The sequence below is a fragment of the Varroa destructor genome, unplaced genomic scaffold (assembly GCF_002443255.2).
Source record: "Varroa destructor unplaced genomic scaffold, Vdes_3.0 BEIS01000005.1, whole genome shotgun sequence".
Taxonomy (NCBI): Eukaryota; Metazoa; Arthropoda; class Arachnida; order Mesostigmata; family Varroidae; genus Varroa; species Varroa destructor.
This window is the reverse complement of record NW_019211458.1, coordinates 22294453-22319810: the sequence shown is the minus strand read 5'-3', so window position 1 is coordinate 22319810 and position 25358 is coordinate 22294453. Positions and strand designations below refer to the sequence as shown.

Sequence of the window (25358 nt, the reverse complement as noted above, 5' to 3'; positions counted from 1 at the left end):
ATATAGAGCTGTTCTCAGAAACGAAAGACAGGTGTGGTTTGAAAGCAGCCCCAACGATTGCCAACTCATGACAACGGCGCGGTCGGTTATGGCCTTCATTGGGCAGAAATTCGTGCTAACCTTCGTGGTGACCGAATGATTAGTGTCGATTAGCAGTGAAACAGAGTGCGGTTAGTGAGATAACGTCAGCGAAAACAGAGATAAGAGGAGTAACTGCAGTCAGTGCAGCATATGGCGGAACAACTGACATGTGAAGTTCAGTCATCTCGTCCAAGCTACATGACACGAATCGTGTCATGTTCTCACGCAGGAGCCATACCCTTATCTACCCATAGAAATCCGCTGATAACCGAGGTGTTGTCCTTGTCGTTATTACTGTTAGTGAGGTTGTGAACTCCAGCCTGTTGTGTTAATCGAACGACGATCCACAGAACGAAAAAGTAGTCACATTGGTGCCAGCGATTCAAGCAGTTAGCATGCCAAACCTAGTGTTGTGAAAAAGAAATGGCAAAAGGCAGCCGAAATAGTAGTAATAGTAGTAGTAGTAGTAGTAGTAAACAGAGGCTATTACGGCGAAACAGTGAAGATGCGTGACGCGTGTGATACATTGTGAGGTTGTGCCATTAAAGGTACTGCGTTATGAGGCAGTTCCACGCTCTTAGATCACTTTGTTTTCCTTTGTGAGGAGGAAAGCGAAAGCAACAAGGGCTATCCGCGGAAGAAAGTTGTTACACTATAACGGGCGTAAGGCACCCGCTTTTAAAGCACGTACAGACAAAAATGCATAGCAGTTAGAAGGCTCACAGGTAAAGCAATATGACAGTAGCGCGAAGCTTTCTTCGCGCAGAGTACCTTAAACGGGGCAGAGAAAGAACTAAAGTCATAGGGTTTCTTGTATCAGAAAGCGAAAAACAGAACGAAAGCCATTCGATTAGTAATATATGTATATATATATATATATATATATATATATATATATATATGTAGAGACTCAATAGCATTCTCACACTAACTGGCTAATTGATTAGAGCTCTACTGCGCCATATTTTTTCACCCTTTAATGCGATATATCTACATTTTCCAAGTTATTCCCTCTCTAGAATCTATGATTGTCTCATTTCCCAACGCGTCTTCTCAACTATTATAAACTCAAATTTAACAAAATACATCTTTCCCTTTATCGTTCTCTGACCCTAACATATATCGTTTCGTTTTACAGATTCCAAGCCTACTCGAGCAGCTGTCCTGCAACAGAAATGCAGGCACGCACGCGCGCAACCCCCTTCTGTTTTCAACATCAACTTTGTCATCAACTTCATCGTTTTTCATCGAATCAAGTAATACCTGGCACTAGCTCAGCCTTGTCTGGCAGCCTTCCGTCGGAAATGTCGACCCCGCCTGACGATACCCGACTACCTGCCGCACCAGCGGCGTTCGCAGCAGCAGCGGCCGCTGCCGCCGCTTGATTCGCCGCGATAGCCGATGCGCTAGTGTTAGGGTTACCACCTCCTGCAGCTGCTGCGGCAGCTGCTACAGCGGCAGCACTTGCGGCGCTTGCAGCAGCTGCCGCCTGGGCCAGGTTGGCCGCGGCGTCCTTCCCGCCCAACGCTGCTAGGAGCGCCTGGGCCTGAGCGCTCTGAGCGCCTTGTCCCCGGGCAGCGGCTGTCAGCGCGCTAAACAGCGCCTGTGTGTTCGTGCCCCCGTTGGTTAACGCGGCTAGCGCTTGCATGTTGACGCCGGCGGCTGCCAGCTGTGCGGCGACGGCGGCGCCAGGGTTGCTCGCAGGATCCAGCGCCTCAGCGACTTTGTACGCCTTGTGGTTATGCATGTCGGGACCGACAGGGAATCTCGGCTTGGACTCGCCGCGCGGGATCACGAACGCCGCCTTACACTTGCGATTCGTGCAGCACCAACGCGACGAGCCGTCCGCGCAGAACTGCTTAAACTTATACTTGTAGTCGAACTCGTCAACATATAGGTCTTTGGGAGCTACCCGTGGATCAGTAGCCGTCGTGCCCGAAGTTCCGTTCGCGCCGCCGCCAGCGACGCCGCCGCCGGCGACGCCACCTGCCCCGACGCTGCCGCTGCTGCCGCCACTGACGCCGCCGCTGACACTGCCGACGCCGCTTGCGCCCGCACTCGCGGCAGCTGCCGCCGCCGCCGCCATGGCTGCATTGGCCGCATCTGTACAACAACAGAAGACAACAACAACAACATCCTACTCAGTACGCGCGCACGACACTACCATAGCTGTCTGCCCATTCTAGTTCACTGATCACTCACTGTCTGCTGTTATTTTCGTTCGTTCGTTGGTTCGATCGATTGATCGATCAATCAATCGTGCTTTTTACGTCTATTTGATTCGTTCTTTCGTTACGTTTCGTTTCGTCGGCTCTTTCTCTCTGTCTCGATAGCTGTAGTAGCAGTAGCAGCTGATGGTGGTGATATGAGGCGATTCGATTAACTGAGTGTTCGCTGAGGGCTGAGATTGAGAAAGATTCATGATGATAATAATTAGTAGAAGTAGAGGCAGTAGAAGTTGAAGTTGTGGAAGAAGTGCGACAAGAAGCAGCAGAAGCAGAACGTAGTTACGTGGGAAGTTGTAGCCACTGATTGACTGACTGGTTGATTTTCACTTAGAAAGCGAGTCGATAGGGGTTTTGGCAAATGTGTGGAGAAATCAATGTGGGAAGAGAGAGAGAGACCGAACGGGTGCAAAAGAACTAAAATGTTGACAAGCAAAATACAAACACTCGATGTCGGATACACGCACACAGCTTTATATAATCACTTGAAATATCGGCTATCGATGGGCAATAGATATTAATAGTTAACGAAAACAAATGCAAATGTTACTTGCCCACTAAAATAGATCATTCTTAATTAACATAACATACATAACATAATATCTGAACGCACACAGGCCTAACGTACTTACATTAACTACCAAAAAACTATCGTTAACACATTTGGATTTATCATTAAGCAGCAACGTATAGTAACGCGCATAATACAATAAAAAGCCAAATCGAAGATTGGGTCTTATCTCGCTGTTTGTGCACTCTTCGATTCTTGTTCTTCACAAAATGGCCGAGTTTTCATCCAAAGTTTTAGGATCCTTAGCAACAACGTCGGCAAAATCTTCCGTGTTCTTTTATGGTGGCATTAACGGCTCTTGTAGCTTATATTTAATATGAAATATTGGTAAATTGTGTCGGCTTAGCAACAATCACGTTCTCAGTCCGTTCATTGCTGTTCATTATAGCACCGACAGCCACGTTTAAATACGTGCAGTTTGAAGCTTGAATCATTGCCCAATTTTGCAAACAGGGCCTTGAGATGCGCTGAAGAGACCAACTGGTTAGGCTTAACAATTACAATATTGTTTATTGTGATCTCTATAGTATATCTGAGGTACTAACGGGAGTTCAAGGGATTAGGACGAGGGTAAGAGGGGTAAGCTTAACACGTTAAGCTAGAATAATGTTATGCTCCGGCTAAATAAAAAAAAAAGTTCAAATGCATTCATTAGTTCAAAATTTTCCGAGTCTCATAAAATACAGTTGAACAGGGCGGAAGCTTTACTCCCTAGACTTCTGCCGCTTACTGTATACAAAACGACAAATACCAGCCCAAGATAATTATAAAAAATTAACGACTCGTAGCACAAATTGTGTATAAAGAAACGTTTATAAAACTGTGTCCATATCCGACATTCTGATCCAGACTCACGCCTATTTTTATTCAAATATATTGAGTGATCAGTCACACACAAGCACACACCGACAGACAGACAGACAGACAGCGTAAACAATCCGACTACGTACTCATACGTACGATGATAAGAGGCCTGGAGCAGCCATTTAAGCCTAAGACGAGAAAAGAGCATTCAATATGATTAATAGTTGAGCGGCAGATAAAAGTTTGGTCTAGCTGTCGATAAAGTTCCCAAATGTTGACGTGAATACAATTGCCATTTGACTTACCTTGCTGTTGAGGAATACGTGCCAGGTTAGCCGCTGCTGCTGCAGCTGACACCCTGTTGTGCGGAGCGAGGGAAGAAAGGCCGCCATTCGCACCACCTGCTCCATTTAGAAGACTTGCCGCCTAGTATTCAATAAAAAGCACGCATAACAATCGTACAACGTTTAGCAATATGCCATCTTCGAGGCAGGTTGAATCATTGCACGATTTCAATACAGCTTAAGCTTGGTAGCTCGAACTGAACCGATGGGAAGTGCAAGCATGTATCGGGTGTAAGCCCCACGGCCTTTCTACAACAAAATACGATAATTTAGCTAATCTAACAATAATTAATAATTATTTGTTGCGTCAGCATCGTCAACAGTATGTTTGTATGATACTGCATGTATATGCGCAAAATTCACAGCGCATATATTTTATATATGCGCTGTGAATTTTCTAATAAGACTGACGTCTTACTAGAATAATGAAAATAACATTTTTAAATAGTTAAAATAGTTAATCCTCACCCCTGCAGCTTGGGCCATCGCCTGGGCCTGTTGCAGTAGGCTGGCCTGAGAGACGTTAGGGGACTGTTGTTGTTGCACCCGTCCTTGGCCGGCCTGGTTGCTCGTACGACCGGCTGCGGTTCCCTGCCGAGTAGCTAAATTTTGTAGTTGCTGGTAAATAGCATTCGTACCCCCGCGGGAATTGTTGCCACGGCTTGCCGCAGCAGCCATAAGCAACTGCTGCCGCTGTTGAGCAGATGAGGCCGCCTGAGCGGCTTGGGCGGCTTGGGCAGCGGCCTGTAACCAGGTGAGTTTTACAAAAGAAAATCAAGTCATGAATAAGAGTGTTGTAAAACAGACGGGAAATAGTTAACGTAAAGAGAGAGAATGCGGCCGGTGATAATAATAAGTGAAAAAATTTAATCAGGCAAATTCCTATAGCGGCTGATAGAATTGATGATGCCGTATGACGCTAAACACATTTACAGAAGGTAATAATTCTTCTTACAAGAATGATACTCAAAAATAGTTAAGCCTAATTTTTGTGGCCTATTATATTCAAGCATGATGTAAATACCAGAAGATACAAGACATACAACAATAGATCGTTGAATAATTTTCAATAATGAAAAAATCAATTTCCACCAACATGCCATGAATGCGAAGATTTTTAATCTTGGCCATTGTGCGTGTACGATCCAGATTAACTGTACATATAGAGCGTAAAGGCCAACGAGAGCCAGATTTTTTTAGGATAAATACAGGCATATAATAAACGACAAATAGCATGTGAAACAAATCCATGACGCAATATAAGCGAAATTCAACATGAGCGCAGCTGATATGCCAACAAGTCGAAAGACTATTAAAGGTAACACCTATAGTATACAACATTTTCGATATTAAAGGAGTTTTCCGGAAGTTAAATGTGTCCTCGTGTATGCACTAGCTTACAAGCGGCAATCATCAAATAACGATTTACTTAGTAAAAGTAAATAAAAAAAGCTAGTCGTAAAATTCATAAATACGAGTAAGCCGGTACGCCATTTACATGCTTCCACTGAAAATATATAATAATTTGAGAAACCTACCTGATTCTTGGCTTGTGTTAAGGCGATGAAGAATTTCTCGTACATCTTGATATCTTCATTTGTAATGGGCTTCGACGTCATGCCCGGCGCTTGGAAGTCATTTCCAGGACTCTGATTGACGTTGTTGTTGAAATAGCGCTGACAGCGATTTACATGCGTGCCGGCTTTGTTTTTCAAGTTGGTCTCGAAGGGACAGAATGGACACTCGTAGAACTGCGGGGGCGGCTCCATGACCGGCACCTTACTGTGGTGGGCCTCCATATGGAAGATGATGGCCTTGGCGTCGCGCGTAATAAATGGGCAGAACGAGCATTGCAACTCGCGCCGTTGCGTAAAATGCGGCGTGAGTAGATGACCCTCAAGAACCATCTGAGACTCTGTTTTGAAATCGCACGTCTGGCAACGCTTGAGTTTATGATGAAAGGCGGCATTACGTGCCTTGCTTTTTTGAAAGTCTTCCGCGTGCTTTTTTGCAGATTCGAGCAGTTCGGCAGACCTTCCGTGTCGACGCATTTCTCGTTCCTTAGCCTTGATCTGTTCCTTGTTGTAGTGTTCGCTAACCCGATCAAGGCCAATTTGCATTAGAAAATCGCCGGCCGAGCTCGTAAAGAAGTCGACGACGGAAGTTTGTCCGAGCTTGAACTGATTTGGCTGATGCGTCGGAGCTTTCCGTGGCTTCGGCGGAATTACTTTTCCATCCTTGACGCGGCGCGCGAAAACATCGCGCTCTTTGATTAACATCGGACACGTCAACGATGGCACTTCCACCAGTGCTTCACTGTCTTTCATTTTAAATTCGCCATTTTTCGGCATATCGCATGGCGTCCATTGGCCAACTTTCACTCGTCGACGGAGGAATTTCGGCAGGCCTTTGTCCAGTCTACGGACATCCCGTACGATCTTGATGTGTGGTCGATTCTCATCGTTTTCCGATTGTTCATCTGAGTCCTTCTTTGAATCGCAACCATTTTCTGTCGTCTTCTTCGTTTTTTCTGTCTTTTCCGTTTTCTCCGCCTTTTCAGGCTTCTCTACCTTTACTTCAGGCTTTTCCAATTTAATCTCAGCCTTAACCTCCATCTTGGTGTCCTCCTAAGACAACAAAACATCAATATTCCATCTATAAATAGCTTATGCTAGATCGATGTTGGAAGGGAAGAAGTTTGAAATGGCTATCACTAACTGTCTTTACAACCGATCGACAACTTAAACATCGCTTACTCAACTTTTTCGGCCGCATGTCCTTTAAAAACCTTTCGAAAAACTTGTAATTTCGAAAGCTCCTAAAAATTAGAATACGTTATTTATCATGAAGTCTTGTGTGAAAATTTCCGGATAAGCATAGGGCGAAGTCATGTTTCTTTCCCATATCAGACATTTGCTACTTATAAGCGGCGGCAGTAATTCAAAATGTTGCTTTATCATACAGCCAACTGTTTGGGAACAAAGTGTTTGTAAACGACACACAGCGAAGAACACTTGCGAACTTTTGCGAAATCGTTTATTCTTGATGAACCTACCTTGACTTCTTTAATTTCAACGTCACCTTCTTCCGTTTTCTCTTTCTTAACAGCTGAGTTATCATCAGCCCGTGTCTCTCGTTCAGGCGGAACCTCGTCATCGTCGTCTTCGATAACAACTACAGGTTCCTCAGGCTCGTCAAATTCCTGTATTTCATAATCTTCATCCTCGGCTTCTATGTCGCCCGTTTTGTGTTCGCCGTTCGTAGCAGCGCCATTTTGAGCCGCTTTATCCTTATCTTTTTCGGATGTGATTGAGTTCTGCGAGCTTTCATCAGTGGCCACACCTATATTATAGTAGCATACAGCAAGACAAGCCGACAAAAATAATATGACCTAAAGTGCATGAAAGTCTACTTGCCACCAATTAAACAAATTTCAAATGGATAAATATGGAACCCTTTTGAAAACAACCGAATAGAGCAGAAGCAAACCACTAAGGGATATAAGTGCAGTTTGGTACGAAATCCTACCGTTCTTCACAGATCCCGTCGGGCTCTCATCCTCTTGTGCCATCTTGGTCTTAAGGGAAAGCCCGTTCTTCAGAGCGGCCTCCTCTACGGCACTCGCAGAGGAAACCATCCTGCCAGATTTTCAATGTACAATTCGTTGGTCAGCAGTACCGCTATCCCTACCGTGTTAGATGTTCATTCCAATTCTGTAACAACAAACGAAAATCAAAGAACTGAACCATAATCAGAGAGACATATTTTTCATCAGAAACATTTGGTGTTGATTATAGTATAAATGAAGCATGAATCAATATATAGTAAAAACTGCGTTACATCCTATGTAACGCCCGACTTATGTTTTTGTACATATGGTTCGTTTTTTTAATTTTAATGTGTACTATAATAATTAATGTAATTGAAATATACAAAATTTAGGAGCGCTAACTTAATTGCGTGAACTCTTCGCCAACCTAACTTTATGTTACTATTTGTATTATTGGATATCGCATCGCAAAACACCTCAGTATACGCTCCATTTTTCCCATCGCATGCAGCAACGGGTCTGCAATAACAAGGGCCCTCATTGGAGAAACGCCAGTACATTTTTAGCACTGGCACATGAAATAGTCATTATATCACTTTTTATTTCAACACGCGTGTGGCCTGTTAACTTTTATGACGGCAAAAGCTGCTAACTGAACCAGGGTCGGCGTTTATATAGTCAACATTAGTCGCATTGAAAGCTTCAGCATGCGGTCGGTTACTTGAGCGCGTACAAATTTTACGTAATATTATATATATATATATATATATATATATATATATAGAGACACACACACATGAGCCTGAACTATTTCGCAGTCACAAAGATTCGCATTCAGGGACAACAAGATATCGACGCTAGCAAACAGACAGCCCACACGTGGCCAGACATTTACTGTCAATACCACCTAGGTCATATATGTTATATATATATATATGTATATATATATATATATGATGAATATATATACATATATATGAATGTCGACATACAGGTTAAAGAGATAGAGAGATATGTACACTGAGTACAGAGGCAACGACGGAGGTAGCGGCAATCCTATTTTATTCTATATCGCAACAAAGAGAAAGGGAAGAATAGAGCTACTATATCTATTCATCACAACTACGACACACACTACTACGACTACTCCTAGAGAACCCCCTTTCCCACTCCTTCTAAGCGAGCGAGCGATCGCCAGAGCCCACCGACGCCGACCCAAACGCAACCAAGCAACCACCGCCATTGCCGCCGCCGCCGCCGCCGCCGCCGTCGCTGCAGGCGAGTGTGCGACCGACGAAGCAAGCACAAGCAACGGGCAACAATAACAGCAACAGCACCGACATGATGGCTGTTGTCGACCGCGGCGGACTGAAAGACGAACCGCTGAGCGGTAGCAGTAGCAGCAGCAATAACAACAAAAACGCAAGCAGGCAGGCAGACGCAGCCTTGTTGCTGCTAGTGCTATTGTAGCGGACACAGCAGAGACAAGCAACCCAGCGGCAACACAGACCACGACAACAACAGAACCAACAACGATGCCATCGAAAAGCACGGCCGCAGCACCGCTTTCTCACAGCACAGCCAGTTAGAGCCTTGACTGCTGTTGCAGCAGCAGCAGCAAAAGGGGATATGAAACGGGACGGGACACTCCGTCTCCGAGTACCAACCACAGCAGTGGAGGCAGAACGAGCCGTGATGAGTGACCCGAGCAACGGCCAACATGGCGGCGACGCAGTCATCTGCACATCCGTCGTTTCATTGCGGTATAGTGCAGCAGAGGGGTTACTGCTGCTGCTGCTGTTGTTGTTGTTGTTGTCGTTGGCTGGTTCAGATTTAGTTCTAGCCATTCTTGACCTCCAAGCTCGCCGTAATCACAGCAGATCTAGTCCGATATTAGCAAATTAGTCGCTAAGAGGATCACAAACATATCGAAGCGGACATCTGTAATTGCGGCAATAAGTTGCGGTCAGGTTTTTTGTCGGCCGATTTAAGAATCAAGCAGATGCAGCACTAGGAGAGGTTTTGAGTTGAAAGGGGCTTACTGTAAAAAAAACGGTTTATATTGATGATGAAGTGATGGTCTATCCGCATCTGATAATACTAATTGTTACAGCAGTAATTGGAGCTTGGAGGAGAGACGTAGAGTAAAGAGAGGCTCAGACAAAACAGAAGTACTGTCCAATAAAAAGTAGTTTCTTTTTAGCTCTTTTTCTATGCAGAATAGCTAAACTTTCATTCGATATTTGAAAAATAATCTGTATTCTAACGAATCGTAAGTTCTTTGTTTCCGGTTTGTTGTCACACTATTTCAATAATCATCAAAAATTTGGCCCCCCTTCCCCTCGTATTTTAGTTCCGCAACCAGTCCATGGTTATTACTTGAGGATTTTCCGAATGTTCCCGATGATCAGGTACACCACGCAACCCGTCCCACTTATAATCGTGCGATAATCACTGAAGAAATACTCACGATATCATAGGTAGCCTGCTAGATAACAATAACCACCATAGCTGCAACTACTTTTTCCCTGTCTTTCCGTCAACGAGCATAGAATCAGTCGACTTGCCGAATCGAACCCGCTGCACTAAAGCCAAGGTAGGAATTAGAAGTAACTAGAAGTTGTAGGTAGAAGACACGGCGTCAGACTGTTAGGCGCAAAGAATGCTGCCACTGTTGCATAAATGTTAAAGAGCCGATTCGGCTCCGACAGCTTCAGCTGGGGCAGTGAATGAGCGCGGGCGCTTCAACAACAGCAGCTGCATCAACAACGACAACAGACAGCAATAACGATTCAACTGCGGAGTTCATCGTTTCTGTACGTCGCTGCCACCATCCTACGTCCCCCCATTGGTCCACGCTGGTTGTGCTGTCACTTCCGCCGGCGCTGCCTGACGTTGTCGGCGCCATCTGCGTTCTTGTTGACGGCGACGGCGACTTCATGAAGTGACTGCTGCTGACGACAACTAACCGAGCGACCGGGACCGCTGCGAATCACCGCACAATTTGGCTCATCCATCCTTCCACTACCCCGCTGCTGCGTCCGCTATTACCGGCAATAACATAGTGGCGATGGAGCCGGTCATGGCAACGGCGATGGCCGTCGTTGTCGTCGTGCTGTTGGTCCCCCATCAACTTACGTGGTAGCCGTTGACGGCAGCTATAATCGCCACCACCAAAAGTACTAATGCTGATAGTCTACTACCACTACGTCAAATGGTACTGTATAATATTATATAGTTTGTAATATAGTCGTAATAATGAGGTGGCGCGGGGCTCTTCTACAACGGTGACGATAACAACATCGGCGTCGTTCGCTGGCTGTTACACCCGCCGGCGCCGCCGTCACTTCATGTGTGTTTACTCGAACGTCGATGGCGAAGAAGGAATTGACGTTTTCGGTACTGCTGTTGTTGTTGTTGTGCGGTGCCTGGTTCGTTCAACGCCGTTGCTGCTGCCGCTCTCGCCGCTATCATTCTCTTAGTGCTCTTGGGAGAAACAGTTCCATGTTCACAACAGCAGTCCAGGGTAACCTACGTTAGCAGTAATCACAGTAGTATTGCCACAGCGCCGTAGCCCGGCCAGGCCAGGCCAGGCCAGGCCCAATCCTCCGACCAGAAGCAACAGCAGTCGTGGCACGAAAAGCACACGCATCGAAGGCTCATGCTTCTTCCACTGCCGACTGTGGCGGCGCTGCTGTGGGCGTTCTGTGCAGCAAGCGTCTCAAGTCCCGACAGCAGAAGAGCCACGGACTCGCTCCGATCGAATCTGGCAAATCCGCTCCTCAGCGATCTCTGAACCAACAACATTCACAATACCAGCCATCTACCTAAATATCGTTATTACCACTGCCACGGCCGACATAACTCAAAGTAGACCTGAATCCTTTTCTTGTTGTTTTTGTTGTTGTTGTTGGTGGCTGGTTGCTGTTGTTGTTGTTGTTTCCCGGGGAGTTGCACATTGCCAACAACGTCGCGACAAAAACAACACCAATGAAGGACAAAGCCTGCAGCGCCTCGCAGTCGCAAATCTCGCAGAACAGGCAGCAGGCAGTGGGGAGCCGGTCTGCTCAGCGCAGGACGACTAGCAGAAACTAAAAACAACAACATAAGGTGTTCATCTGATAACGACAACAGCATCGCCAACGAGAAGACACAACGATGAAGAGTACGAAATGAAAACCACCCATTGATTACCACCGCAGCAACAGCTACCGCTAAGAAATAATGACGACTTGTCCTACCCTCATACTGTTGTTTCTGACGTTGCAGCAACAACGTATTCTGATTTTTTAAATCATCACCAGCGTCATTGTTGTCATCTGCATCATCATTATAGATAGCAGCACACGCAATATAATAGGTAAACAACAACCTCTAGCATAACGATGAACTAACACGTATTACAATGCTAATAATCTGACGTTACAGGCGGTGCGGCAATGGCAACTGCAGTTTTCGCCTAGGGATCAGGAAGAATTGTGCAGAGTGAGTGGTACTCTGGTCGTTATTGGTCAGATCTGGCTGGTCTGTTATGGCACTGACTGGTTGATGGGGACACGGCTTGGTACGGTTACTTTACCCAACATTATTTAACCAATACTATCTAAAAGGATCGGCAGCGAAATAACGGCAACACCGCCGATAGCAGAAACAGAAAAGGGTTCACTAGTGAATGGCTAATAACGATATTACACTTATAGCACTATACTGACACAGTAGAAGGGCATGAAAATAGAAGTGATGCGCTAATGGGAATCATTGACAAAGTATTGCTGACAACAGATCACAAGAGATCGTAGAAAACAACGTGTCGAAAATTGGAATAGCGAATCGCTAGCATGCTAGAAGATTCCACTCGACGACAATTTCCGAAGCACTGCAAACTGGATGGGTATTTAGGCCGACCAGGGTTCTTTGACACGCTCACGCTCACTGTTTGGTCAGTCTTTTTACGGTCCTGGCTACCGACTGAAAAGAACCTACGCTCCAAAAATAGCGCAAATGAAGGCTATGATTCATTTTACAAATGTTTCATTTGCATTGTATACCGCAGCGACTAGCATGCGACACGCCACATTGTCTCGTTGAAACACCTGGTAGCCTCCAATATCTCCGGCTACTCCTCTCTCTAAAGAATGCCACAAAGATTCATGACAATGAGCTATACTCGCACTCTTAATTCAAAGAAGGCTTTCTCGCGGAGCCCACACGTCACTAGTACTCATAGGTGAATGCTATGTAACTAGTGACGGTAGCGTCTATGTACGTGGTATCGATTCAGTGCCACCAGACGCGTTGAGCAGGACCGACTCCGAAGGCTGCTCCAATATACTATACGCAACCCGTCTGACGTAGGCAAGCAAGTTTTTCTATTAAAGACATTGGCCCCCAGGAGACACTGCGTCAGACACCAATCTGCTCAGCTTACACGCAAACTTACAGACCATCGGGCAGCACGCGTATATTGGCTTCGACCACAACATTGGATTCGATACGTTTCAACCCGCGAGGTCTCGGAAGCACGCCGTTGAAACTTACGATCCTTTCAATCAGTTCAGGTTTCAGAATTCAACTTTATTTTTTTAAACGCAACACCATATCACCTAACTGTTGCACAATTCTTCTCATGTGTTACTTGTTCTGCTTACAGCAAGCACTTCATATTTACCATAACGCCAATGACTGACGGACTGTTTATTGTTGGTTGTTGGGGTTTGGGCCCCTAGAAGGACAACAGTGTTAAAACAAATCTGCCCCATCAACACTTCCACATATCAGTACAGACAATCGACAAACTAGCTGGGCAGCATTCCCAACCTCAGTGGTGGCATACTATCATCGGACACGAATAATATATCAACAGCAGGAATCACGGTGAATTTTTAAAAAAGCTGTCCACAAAATGTTACTCGCGAAATCCACATATTACTATGGACAAAGTACAGTATATTCCAAGGCAATAACAACACACCGCAAACGCACTCACAATAATTGAGGCAGTAGCAACAACACGGAACGGTCGAAGATCCCTTCAAAATAACACAAACCGAACACGGCGACGAACAGCGAACATCAATCCCAGCGTGACACTTCTCATTGTTCCATCTATCGTCGTAGTAACAGTCGACAATCACAGATTCACAAATTCACATGTTTTACCTCCCGCCACTGTACGCACGAAGCACCTGTCAAATAGATACACATTAACTGCCTTTAGTACTTTAACTGCTACCTCTATTCCCACTAGCAATACGTTAACTAGAGTTCGTTGACGAGGAATCAGGACAATCACAGACGCTCGGCTTCACTGATCACCACTAGTAGTTGCTGTTGCTGCTGCTACGCTGGCCACCGGCAGCGGCAGCAGCGGGGTCTCCAACGCCGAGTCCTAAACCTAACAGCAGCGGCAACGGAACGTGATAACGATGGTAGTGGCCAGACGCCACCAATATCATCAGGACCACTAGGGTAACGATCACAGCTATCGCCAGGTACAAGCGATTGACCACTTCGTACGACCACGACGATGGCGACGGCGACGACAACGACAGCAGCAGCGGCAATAGCCTCCTCAACAGCACCGGATCACACAACCCGCCGGCGACCAAGCAACACCACAGCACAGCACAGTATGTAGTACAGTAGCGTTCTCGATTGCTTCGTGGGGCAAGACAGGCTGGCGGCCCTATTGCTGCCCACACTTCCAACAAGCTCAAACCCCCTTTGGCTTACCCACAAATACTGCGTAGATTTCGGTTACCCTACCCCTTGTTCCTGCTTGAACACTCACACAGGATACCGACGACATTCGAGATTCGGTTTGAGGATTGGCTGAAGCAACCGCCGCCGGGCTAGAACAGAGTGCCAGTATGGCAGCACGCCGGCACGCAGCATGAAATCAGCGGAAGGCACGACGACAAAGCACGGCACGACCATCTATGTATCCACGAGTCACACTCGAAACTTCCTGCCGTACTCCCCGGGTGGGGTTTGGCACGGCAACTTATCAAACGCAGCAACGGCACTCACTCACTCCAGCCAACTCCACAATGATCAGACTGAAGAATGAAGGGGGGAAATCATGAGAAGAAACAACAACACTCTTTTCCAAGCTTCTGACTGCTACACTCGTTTCGCTACTCTTTTCGATAGCACACAGGGGCAAGGGGTCACGCACACTTATACACAGCACCATAACAGCGGCAACAACAACAACAACAGTAGCAGCAGCAGTAGCAGAAGAAACGCAGCTTAAACACTACTGGCAGCAGCAGCACAAACTCTCCTGACACGTTTTTCGCCTGAAGCAGTCACCGCTACTGCAGCTGCCGCCGCCGCCGCCGCCGCTGCGGCAACGTTTTCAGGGAAAACTGTTGCGATTTTTCCTGACTGCTAGCGATCACCGATGACCGCCTGTCGCCGGCCAATTCGATAAACGAACACCAACAGCAGCAGCAGCAACTGTGCTAGTGGCAAACAGTGGGCGGCCTTCTGTTTGTGTGGAGACTACGCACGACTCACTGCCACCCCTACTACGACTACTATTAGCAATTGTAATCGTAGTTGTTATTATAGCTGTTGCTGATGATGCTGCTGCCGTCGTCGTCGTTGTCGTCGCCGCCGCCGCTGCCGCCGCCGCCGCCGCCGCTGCCCTGTGCGCTGTCGCAGCAACCAGCGAGTGAGTGAGTGAGTGAGTGACTATCGACGAGCGAACCAACGAACGAAAGACCCGAGTGAGCAACCGAGCGCCTGCTGCTTGTCTGGCTATTTGCTGTCTGTCTATCGGGCTGTGCCTGTACGTTTCGTCTGTGTCTCGGGTGTGCGGCTCACTGTTTGTTGGGCTGTTCGGCGGTCTTCCCTCGCTAGGAGCCCGGCTCGCTAGGGGTGACTATCCGCGGATGCTATAGCGTTTTGCGGATAAATCCGCCGCCATGTTGCGGATACCAACCAACCAGAGCTCGATTGCTATCCGCACTGACTGCCGCTCGCTGCTGCTGCTGCTGCAGGCCGCTGGTGCTGCTGCTGCAGGCCGCTGATGCTGCTGCTGCAGGCCGCTGATGCTGCTGATGCTGTAGGCTGCTTGGCTGGCTAAGCAGGCAGGCAGGCAGGCAGGCCGGCGGCGACAGAGAAATTGTGTCCGACGCGGCACAGCGCACCGCACCGCACAGCACAGCACACAAATCGACACAGACACTTATACCCTAATCCATAGACACGGCCATATTTACAGCAAACTCACCACTCACACAAACGATTGTGTGCTGTTGTAACTGCATTCACTGTTACTGTGACTTCTTGCTGAAGGGCCCCCGGGGCGGTTTGTTGCTGGTGGCTGTGGTGGTATCGGATTGACCGACGCCGTCGCCCGCCAGCTGCCCAATGCTACACTGAAACAAGATGAAGTTTCCCTATTATTCAGCAGGCTTCCCAGCGTTACCTGCTGATTCGAATCTTAATCTTATAGCTCACGATCTAACTTAGGTAAATACCACAGGCTAAGGAAATTCTGGGTCTTGGATGCGTTACCATTGCCCGACGCAGTGTCATGCTCTCAGGATTCTGGAGGTTTCAGCAAAGCCTAAATAAATGAATCAAGATGTACTAATTTACCGTGCTCGGCAAAAATTTGAAACAGGTATCGAGCACTTAGAGTGGGGAGTTTGTCAGCTGGGTAGAATGCAATTTGTACGTGACATTTGCATTGTAATTGTGATTCGTCGTACTTGTCTGCTTTGCTTGAAGGCAAACAGCCGCTGCGTTTTCTGCAAGCGACACAATCCAGATTAATACCCAAAAATTCGCTTGACGTCAGCTGGAATAAAAGTCAAAGCAACTATCAGCACTGCCACCGGCACGGTCCTTCGTCTCATGCGTGCAATGACATAGAACTATTATTATTGTCGATTACTCAGCTGAGCCAGCATTGCTCTAACAACTCCCGTAGAACCACGGTATACACTGAATAAAAACAACCGCTTATTGGAAATTCAATTCAAACATATAAAGATCAAGAACCGAACACCACTGTCCACAACAATTTACAGTGTCCAGGGAAACTGAAAACACTAGCAAACGATGTTCTAGCTCGAGTCTCTCAATAGAACTCCAGATACACAACATACAGAACGTTTTTTCTGAAAAACCAGTGTCAATTCTCAATCGTCCCAAGTCTATAATGTGTCATGTAGAATGCTTTGTTGCTGTGTCGTCTCGGTGGGTTGTTGACCAGCACACAGCAAATCGGTCACCAACTTTGGCACACTTATTTCTTCCAGCAGCAATAGTATCACTCGCAACGACCACGTCATTGCCTACAACTTACAACTCTACCCCATTTCACAGCCAACGAAAAATCCTCGTAGAAATCCATGAGGATCATGAGTACATGTGTACGCCGTGTTGTTCTTAGTGAATTTCGGCTGGAACTATACACGCACTACTGCAGAATCGGTTTCATCGATCAGCATCGAAATCCTCGCTTACCATCGCCACAAATATTGTGCTTTTTTTTGCCGGCGGACGTGTTCCGTATTCTCAGCAGAGTCAATTCAGTTTGTGTCCCCACGTCGGGGGTTCGTGTTAACATCTGCACCATGGAGCACCCTCTCTTTGCCGGACCCCGCAAACCGCCCCCAGGCGCTCACATACGTCCACACAGCTAACCACATCCACACACACAGAGTACTTCAACTAAGATCAGTAAAACAAGTGACACAAAAGCTCCTCACCTCTCGAACGCCAGCGGTCGAGGGGAGGTGCTGTGTACATAATCGAGACTCACCAGCAGCAATAGCAGCGCTCACTACTGCCAGCGGCGACGACGACGACGACGACGACGACGACGACGACGACGACGACGACGACAACGGCGGCGGTGATGGGCCAAGCAGTCGAAAGAAACACAGGGGACTGCCTAACAAACAACATTCATTGAGGCTTTGCCACAACAGCGGCGACGGTGACTACTGCAGCAGCAGCAGCAGCAGCAGCAGCGGCGGCGGCGGCAGCAGCGTAACCGAAACGAACCTAACCGAACGCTGTCCCACACCAAACACACTCCTGGACGTAGCACTTTTTAAACTCACACTCTCTTCTTCGAGTCTTTGTTGCTTGATGTGCACGAACACAATCGCTGACACCACCGAAGGTACCGAACACGGCGAATACAACTGTTCTTGTATTACAGTATATGTTTATATCTATATATATGTGTATATATATATAGTGGTGAATAGTGTGTCGTTATATGTGCTGAGCCCTATGACAATTTGAACGTACCACCAGCTCGCTGTACACGGCTAGCAAGAGCACTTTTTACCGATACGGCTATTGACTCCGTAGCGGCAACGGCAGCGGCGGAGGCTGCCTTAGCAGCCGAGGTAGTTACAGTTGCACCAGTATTAGTAATGGTTTATAATGGTTGGTAGTTATAACAGCAGCAGCAGTAATAGTAGGAAAAACTAGTCGACCTGCTGCAGCAGCAGCAGCAGCAGCAGCAGAAGCAGCACCGCCGAATTGACGAGGCGCTCTCACACGTCACACAACCACGAATACGCACAGAGACACAACGATCCAACGAAGGGACGAACGAGCGGGCGGCACTCAGGCAGGCGACCGAGCGACGAGATTGAACCGGACAGGCTTCCTACTTTATTGTCACACACACACACGCACGCACGCACGCACGCTCGCACGCACATACACATGCAAACAAAGACAAACGGGCAGAGGGGCACACGCACAAGATCGACTATACTCAGTCGATCTGTACACGCGAATGTACAGTAGTAAGATACAGAAAGAAGAATATTAGCACGAACGGACCCGAACGACTGACGATCGACTGACTACCACTCGTCTCTCTTCGCTGTCCTGCCGCGGCTGCCACTGCCGCCGCCTGCGATAGACGACAACACTGAACTCTGCTGCGGCTGTACCTGCTAACACTCGGCGACTGCTCCTGCTCCTGCTGCTTCTGGACGACGACGACGACGACGACAACGACCACCACCACCACCACCACACTGGCATCACCACTACCACTACGACTACCACTACGACTACTGCCACAGCGACGACGAGGAGGAGGACAACGACGGAACGACGAACTCTGGCTGCTGGTATCGGCAGCGCGGCTGCCTACATACAACAGCGGTAAGAGCAGCACCACGAATCAGCAGCAGCATCAACAGCCGTTGCTGCCGCCGCCGCCACCGTCGCCGGCGGCGCAGCTGAACCAGCCAACAACGAGCAAATAGCAGCCGCTACAGCAGCGGCTATAGCCACGAGATAGTTGTGATGCTGTTTCTGCAGCCGCCAAAGACTCCGCCGTTGCCAGAACCGCTGCCGCCATTCCGGCCGAACACAGCGGCCTGCGGCGGGTGAGAAAGCGCGACAAACGAAGGGAGAGCACGGGAGAGAGAAAATGCAAGCGAGGGGAAACACCCACCAAGCCGCAGCCGGCACTTGGCATTAGCAGTAGCAACGAACGTTACGACGACGAGCGCGAGTAGAACAACTGGAGCGAACAACAACAGAGCAGCGGGCCGCCGCCGCCGCCGCCAATACAACAGACCAAGCCAGGGCAAGCGTATGTCGTCTGCTAGCGTGACGATGGCTGGTGGGGGGCGCCACGATCTCCAGTAAGCATAGATGGCTGGCCGGCTGGCTATATGGCGTTTGGTCGTTGTCGTCGTCATCGTAAGAGCAGTTGGTTTCGTTCGTCGTTTGCTTGAGTTGCTGAGTCGAGACGACGACGATGACGATGACGACGACGCCGCCGCTGCTGCTGCTGCCGCTGCTGTTGGTGCCATAGCCGAACAGCGGCGGCCTGGCACGAAGACGTCACCGAATGGGCGAGAAAAGGAGAAAGAGAAATGGTGCCGCCGCTGGCGGCGAAGGCTACGGTCTTGGTCTTGAATCTATGGCCGCGTGCGCGTTTGTCGGGGTCGCTCTGTGTGTGTATGTATTTCGTTATTAGGTTGCGTTTATGTGTGCAGATACGAGCAGCGAGTTCTGTATAGCTTTATAGAGCAAGGAAGCACAACCCTGTAGCGGCCGCAGCAGCGGCGTGATGATGGCGCTGAGGGTGATGCTGATGATGGTGGTGGCCGTCTGCTTCTGCTGCGATGTAAACCGAGGGGTCTGAGTGGGGCCCTGAAATGCTGCTCACTGGACAGCCATTTCTCCAGAACGCATAAGGGGATCTAGATTTTTTAATGTACAAAAATCGTTGCCGGGGTTGTGCGTACGGCATTTGGCCAGCCACGTCATGTGATACGAATCATGTTATGGCATATAGGAAATGATGGCCTGCATTTGTGGGTTGGAACTATGCATCAGCAATGATTAATGCTTCATTGAAGGTAACCTACAAGAGACAAATAGTATAGGAAAAACCGCCACTTGGGATAATATGACGAGTGGCGAAGACGTGACAGCGGGGTCATCGTTTCAGACGTCAAAAGCGTAACAGTATACGAACGTAGTAAAAAAACATCGAGTCACGCTTCAATTTCTCTTAGGACGCGCTGATTTGAGTTCCGTAAGCGATAAGTTTCCCCTTACACTCTACCGCTCTATATAAACGGTAAAGTCATTGCTATATGTAGGTACAGTGCGTACTTGCTAAACATTATCATACATTAACAAAGACTGTCCAGACCCGTCAGTATACACACTCCGTCTATCTTCATGCGTTCTGACAAAATATACAAATTCGCCGGTACTCACGTACCCAAACAATAAAATGTATCATCATTTCATGACGTTATCTCATTTCCGTATCGTATGTTGACAAGTAGTACGTGCTGCTCAGCTGACTATTATATCCCGCAAACGTGTGACGTGTGTCCCTAATCGTGATATGATTGCAATAAGTACTAGCTTAAACATTTTAATAAGACAAAAATCTCAGCAACCTATAAAAACCAATATTAGAGCCAAAAAAGGAACTTGTAAAAACACGCTTACACATAAGTGCTTTTGCTGTTACGTAATGCGGAATAATAGACCAACGCTGATGGCATGATCGAGCTTATAAATAATCACAACCCGTTGCTATTGCTGTTGTTATCGTCGTCGTCGTCGTCGTCGTCGCCGCCGCCGCCGCCGACGCCGTCGAACGTATTTTTGTGTGTGTAAACCAACCAATCAGTCCACGGGGGGCAGTAGCATTAGCTCAGTGGCCGACGACGACTCTCGCCGCGTTGGCCATCTCTGCTACAGCAGGCATTTGTATAGTACTGCTGCTAGTGATGCTGATGATGGTGGTATAGGCACTGCCTTGGTAGCGCCAAAAGGAAGAGCGAAAATGGAGTTCGCCAGCCACCGTTGTGGTTGCTGCTAGGTGGCAATGTGCTTGTAGTTGTTACGGTCACCATTCGACAAGTGTACTCGGTTCTTACCTCGCCTTTATTAACGAGAAACAGCAGCAGCAGCAGCATTGGCAGACAAGACTAGAATGAGTTAATACTAGTAGTTATTACAACTAGGTAGGTGTGGTACAGGTACAACTTTGTAGTTCTACTTGGACATCTTGGACAGTTGGCCTGTCGCGTTCTAGGTGAGTCCACCGGCGGGCAATATCACTGTTTGCCCGCGACTCGACCACGGCGTGTGTGGTAGGTCGCGCCAAAGACGCCGACGCCAGCTAAATCAAAAAAAGACATGATGTTGCCGCTGTTGCCCTGTCGGCCTCACCACCAGTGCCGAAGAGATGTTGCGCTGGGCTGCAGCTGCTGCTGTTAAAGGATGCCAGGCGACAAGCGGCTTGCGGCAGCGCGGGAAATAGGACTGGGGAATCCTCGATCGGACAGTTATCGTTTCCACTAGCTGGAATGACAACGGCTCTTGGCGTTGCTGCTGCAGCTGTTATTGCAAACGGCGACCCTGCTTTGCTTGATTCTTCCTGCGCACTTACTGCAGCTTGAGCCGCCGTCGTCGTTGAACTGCGCTGTTGCTGGGGAAAACAGTAGCACTCTCTCCAACCTCTTATAGTGGATATAATAGGGTTCATGTATGGTATATCTTTTTTTTTACTAGCGCTTTTTCATTATTCGCCAAATAAAGCTGGCAAACGCTATTATATATGCCATAGACATCTTGCAGTCGTCTGCTGGTGATATACGCCAGCATGGCAGTTTTTTGAGCTCCTATCTTTGCCTTTGCTTTTTCATTTATAGTTCGATGGTGCGACAAGAATATTGAACAACGTACTCCATTTTGAGTTTGGTGGGGGGAAGCTGCTACTGTAACCGCAAGCTCTCAGGCAGTCGGACAGTAATACACAATTTCGACTAGTGCTATTTGCTTGCTCCCTCACTCTGTCAGACACTTGTAGTCTCACTTGGCCGTCTGGGCGCAGAACTTCGATCGTGTGGAATCGGCCACGATTAGCTTACTTGCCAGGCAGCCAGCTTACAATGGAAATCTCGGTGTGTACTTGATGTGGCGTCTGCAGCTTTCTGTCTGTGTAATTCGTTACCAGTGCGATGAGCGTTATACCGGTTCGGCCGCAGACCGTCGCCTTCCTTCTGCGTCGACGAGTTATCAGGACTAAACAACGATAGTTGAAGCGACCGGAGGACGCAAAATGCACAGTGATGGTGGGTTCGCAGAAAATAACAGTGAAAAGCAGCTGGATCCGATTATAGGCTCGCGCTCACAAAAAAACATTGACGAAGTTTGTTTTTATGAGCGCCATAATTGTCAACCATGGCGCTCACACAGATAGTAACCACATGCTCGATAGCAAAACTGCTAGCTATTATTTTCTACACAAATTAAGCAGTGACTATTCGATTCATAGGTGATCGAACTGTCGGCGAGGAAAAAAGCGCAAAAATTTACGATATCAGGGCCTTTCTAATCTAACCTCATATTTCATTACCCTACATCCCGCTTATGAAGCTATAAATGATCGAAGACGAAGTTTGTAAAAACTTGCAGAACTACTTTTCTTTGGATCATCCATTGACTCTCTCTTCAATCGATCTTCAGTCGACAAAATAGTCGAAGACAAGACTTCACAGATCCCTTAATACAAGTTACATTTCTCGCTCAGGAGACGGAGGTAATAACTTCTAGGAGTCGGCATCCTTATATCCAATGCAACATACACATGGTCTGGTAATACCCTCTCAAGCTTCGCAGTTACATAATAAATTTTAAACACAGCTTCTTTGACCGCCGAATGGAACACGACTTTATTTTGAAATCTTCTAATACATGTCACAGGGTCGCGCGTAATGTTTCGAAAAAATTCTAAGTATTACTAGATTTTTAGCATTCCATGACAGGATCCGAATAAATAGATCTACGAAGTGTAAATCGACCTTGATTTCTCCTTACCTCCAACATGAGCAGTTTGCTTGATCACGTGTTCCAAGTTCGAAACCACGGGTATAAACTCCTTTACTTCTTACCACCTACATTCTAACTTATTAGCCGCAATTGTCAGTTCAACTTTTCTGCAAGATAATTTTCTCCGTACGTCAGCTGTACCGGGGCAGCTCTTTATAGTCGAGCAGAGTTGCAGAGAGCAAGGTTGACGGCGCGCGGGTTAGATAGCATGTTACATAGGACAGATGCTGTCAGTAAGATGATAAGTTCATGCCGTAGAAATTCCGTGTACCAAACGAGATCTCCTGCAAAATTACAGCAAATTATAGTGTACCGGAAACCTTTAACACGTAGCGGCACTGATAATTTTTACCATTTTCTAAACAGGTTCAATACTCAATATACCTTTGCACATACCTTCACTCAATGTCAGGACAACTGTTTTTTAATAAACAGTCGTAGATTTTCGGTCTATTCTATGCGAGCCCTATTAACAGCCACTGAGAGAACTTACGAAAAAGGAACCTAAATACTATTTATGGGTTCCATCGTCGAAGCTCTGCTTTCATGAAGCTTTTCTTCGCTTATCTATTTTGTCGCAAACGAATCAATTAAGATACTCTTAGCCTCACTCTAATTGTGTACCGTATGTCGTATTGTGGGGCTTGAACCTCCGATCCCCAACTGATTTCGCCGAAGACCTGGCTGACTTTAGTCAGTTGCCGGCGCAAACAGCTGACTCAACCCATACTTGTCTATTATATATGTGAGCTACTACTTAGTATATATGTCCATACATACACTGTCACACCTAACGTACGTACATGTTATGTACATAATATAGCAAGCCGTATGGTACGAATAATCACGCCTAGATAGTCCGTTAAGCTTCCCTTAGGTAAAACATCACCCAGACTTACCAGGTGTAAGCAAGACGCAGTACTGCGGGAGTCTGTGCGACACTTGCTATCAAAATAGTGGAACACTGCTCCTTATATGCCTGGGCGGTTCGATTCGATCGAGGTCAGATCCTGTCTGAACCTACTGGCGTATTCCGGCTAAAACCGATTCGGTCATTGAAGTCTCCCTCTCCCAGAACGAATGCCGCTGACCAAGCCATCATTTCATGGATTCAAGTCATTGCACCGTTGCTTTGTATGCGTGAGGTTTGCTGCGCTTTCCGTAGTGCAGAGACGCTCTCAGAATAGCTCGACTCCAGTCGCCGGTGTTTCAGTGCTTGTTCTGTAGACCGTAGTTGTTTTGATAGCTTGTATTAACAATTAGGCATTATTTGATCTCTCCCGCGTTGTGCACTTTTGGAAGACATCACAGATTACTTGCTAATTATGCTAGATACCATTATTGCATATATACTTTGCCAGGCATCAGTGACGTTCGATTTCAGTAAATGTATATTGTCTTGGAAACTTTGTCTTTCTCACGCTATATTACGATCCTTCTTTGCAAATGCGCCTCACTCGGCTTTGTCTTAGCTGGTCCGCATAAGACCCCGCTGAAAGTGCAGGCGACCTGTTTCTATGGTATATATACATACATATAAGTGCCACTTAGCCAATGCGATTTCGCGTGTCTATCCAAAAGCCATCTGCGACCGGAAACCCTATTGTGTAGGAATGTTCGCGTCGATCAAATCGACTTTTGCCAAGCTATCACACTTGTCACACAAATGTTCCGTATATCGCAAAACTTGACTTTTAATTACTTGGATCCGCTTTTCTACTAAATAAGTTCTAGGATTTTTGCAATTCATTGTACTCTCATGATGGCTTAGTCTCTACAGACAGTTTTAGCTGGACCATATTTTCTGGTTACCATATAATATATTAGTTGAGGCAGCTCAGCTATTCTGGAATTACGTCGATATCTCCTGTCGTTCATTGAGCTTCGCTCATCTTACTTTCATGGAGGACTTCGCCCGCTTCAACATCGTTTTTTGAAAGCATAGAAAATAAATAGATGGCATTTTTCCATATACTAGAATGTACGATGAGACGATGAATGCGTTGTGGGGGAACAAAACGTTATTTATAACAGGTCCGTATGTCAAACGTAAATGTAACAGCGTTACTTTAACGTAACATTTTGCTTTTAGTTTTATTTGTATTATTAAGCAGAGTAGATTGGTTACACTCATTCAACTATGAATTTTTGTTTAGGAATTAGTTAAAGCTACTTTCTGAAGCTAACCTTCTTTTATTCGTAACCTTTAAAATCTTACGGTAATAATACCTTCATAGCTTTACATCTTAATGGTCTTCGCTAAAAATAGATCAGTCTATAGAGAGTCTATTGGATAGAATTATAATAGAGAAGCTTCTAGACTAAATGATCGAATATAGTATTTCCCCACATATCCGGTAGAGTGCCTGTGAGGTTCTTGATATGGGGGATAAAGTTATCTATATATTTAGTCGACTCAG

At 46.9% G+C, this 25358-nt stretch overlaps 1 protein-coding gene across 9 annotated transcripts in view; it reads right to left on the bottom strand.

Annotated features, from left to right (window-relative positions):
- Nucleotides 1-18834, bottom strand: part of MEP-1 (zinc finger protein MEP-1) — a 21939-nt gene extending 3105 nt beyond the window's left edge. Inside the window, exons 1-8 of one of the 9 annotated variants that reach the window (XM_086989971.1) lie at nucleotides 17357-18834; nucleotides 13562-13760; nucleotides 7554-7738; nucleotides 7081-7367; nucleotides 5564-6652; nucleotides 4494-4769; nucleotides 3987-4107; nucleotides 1345-2184 (exon numbers count right to left, since the gene is read on the bottom strand). In XM_086989971.1, coding sequence (XP_086846097.1) covers nucleotides 1345-2184; nucleotides 3987-4107; nucleotides 4494-4769; nucleotides 5564-6652; nucleotides 7081-7367; nucleotides 7554-7662 — 2722 coding nt within the window. In that variant the 5' untranslated portion in view covers nucleotides 7663-7738; nucleotides 13562-13760; nucleotides 17357-18834. The other 8 variants (XM_022806876.2, XM_086989972.1, XM_022806878.2 and 5 more) reach the window with 8 other exon arrangements.
- Between the last annotated feature and the right edge of the window lie 6524 nt (nucleotides 18835-25358).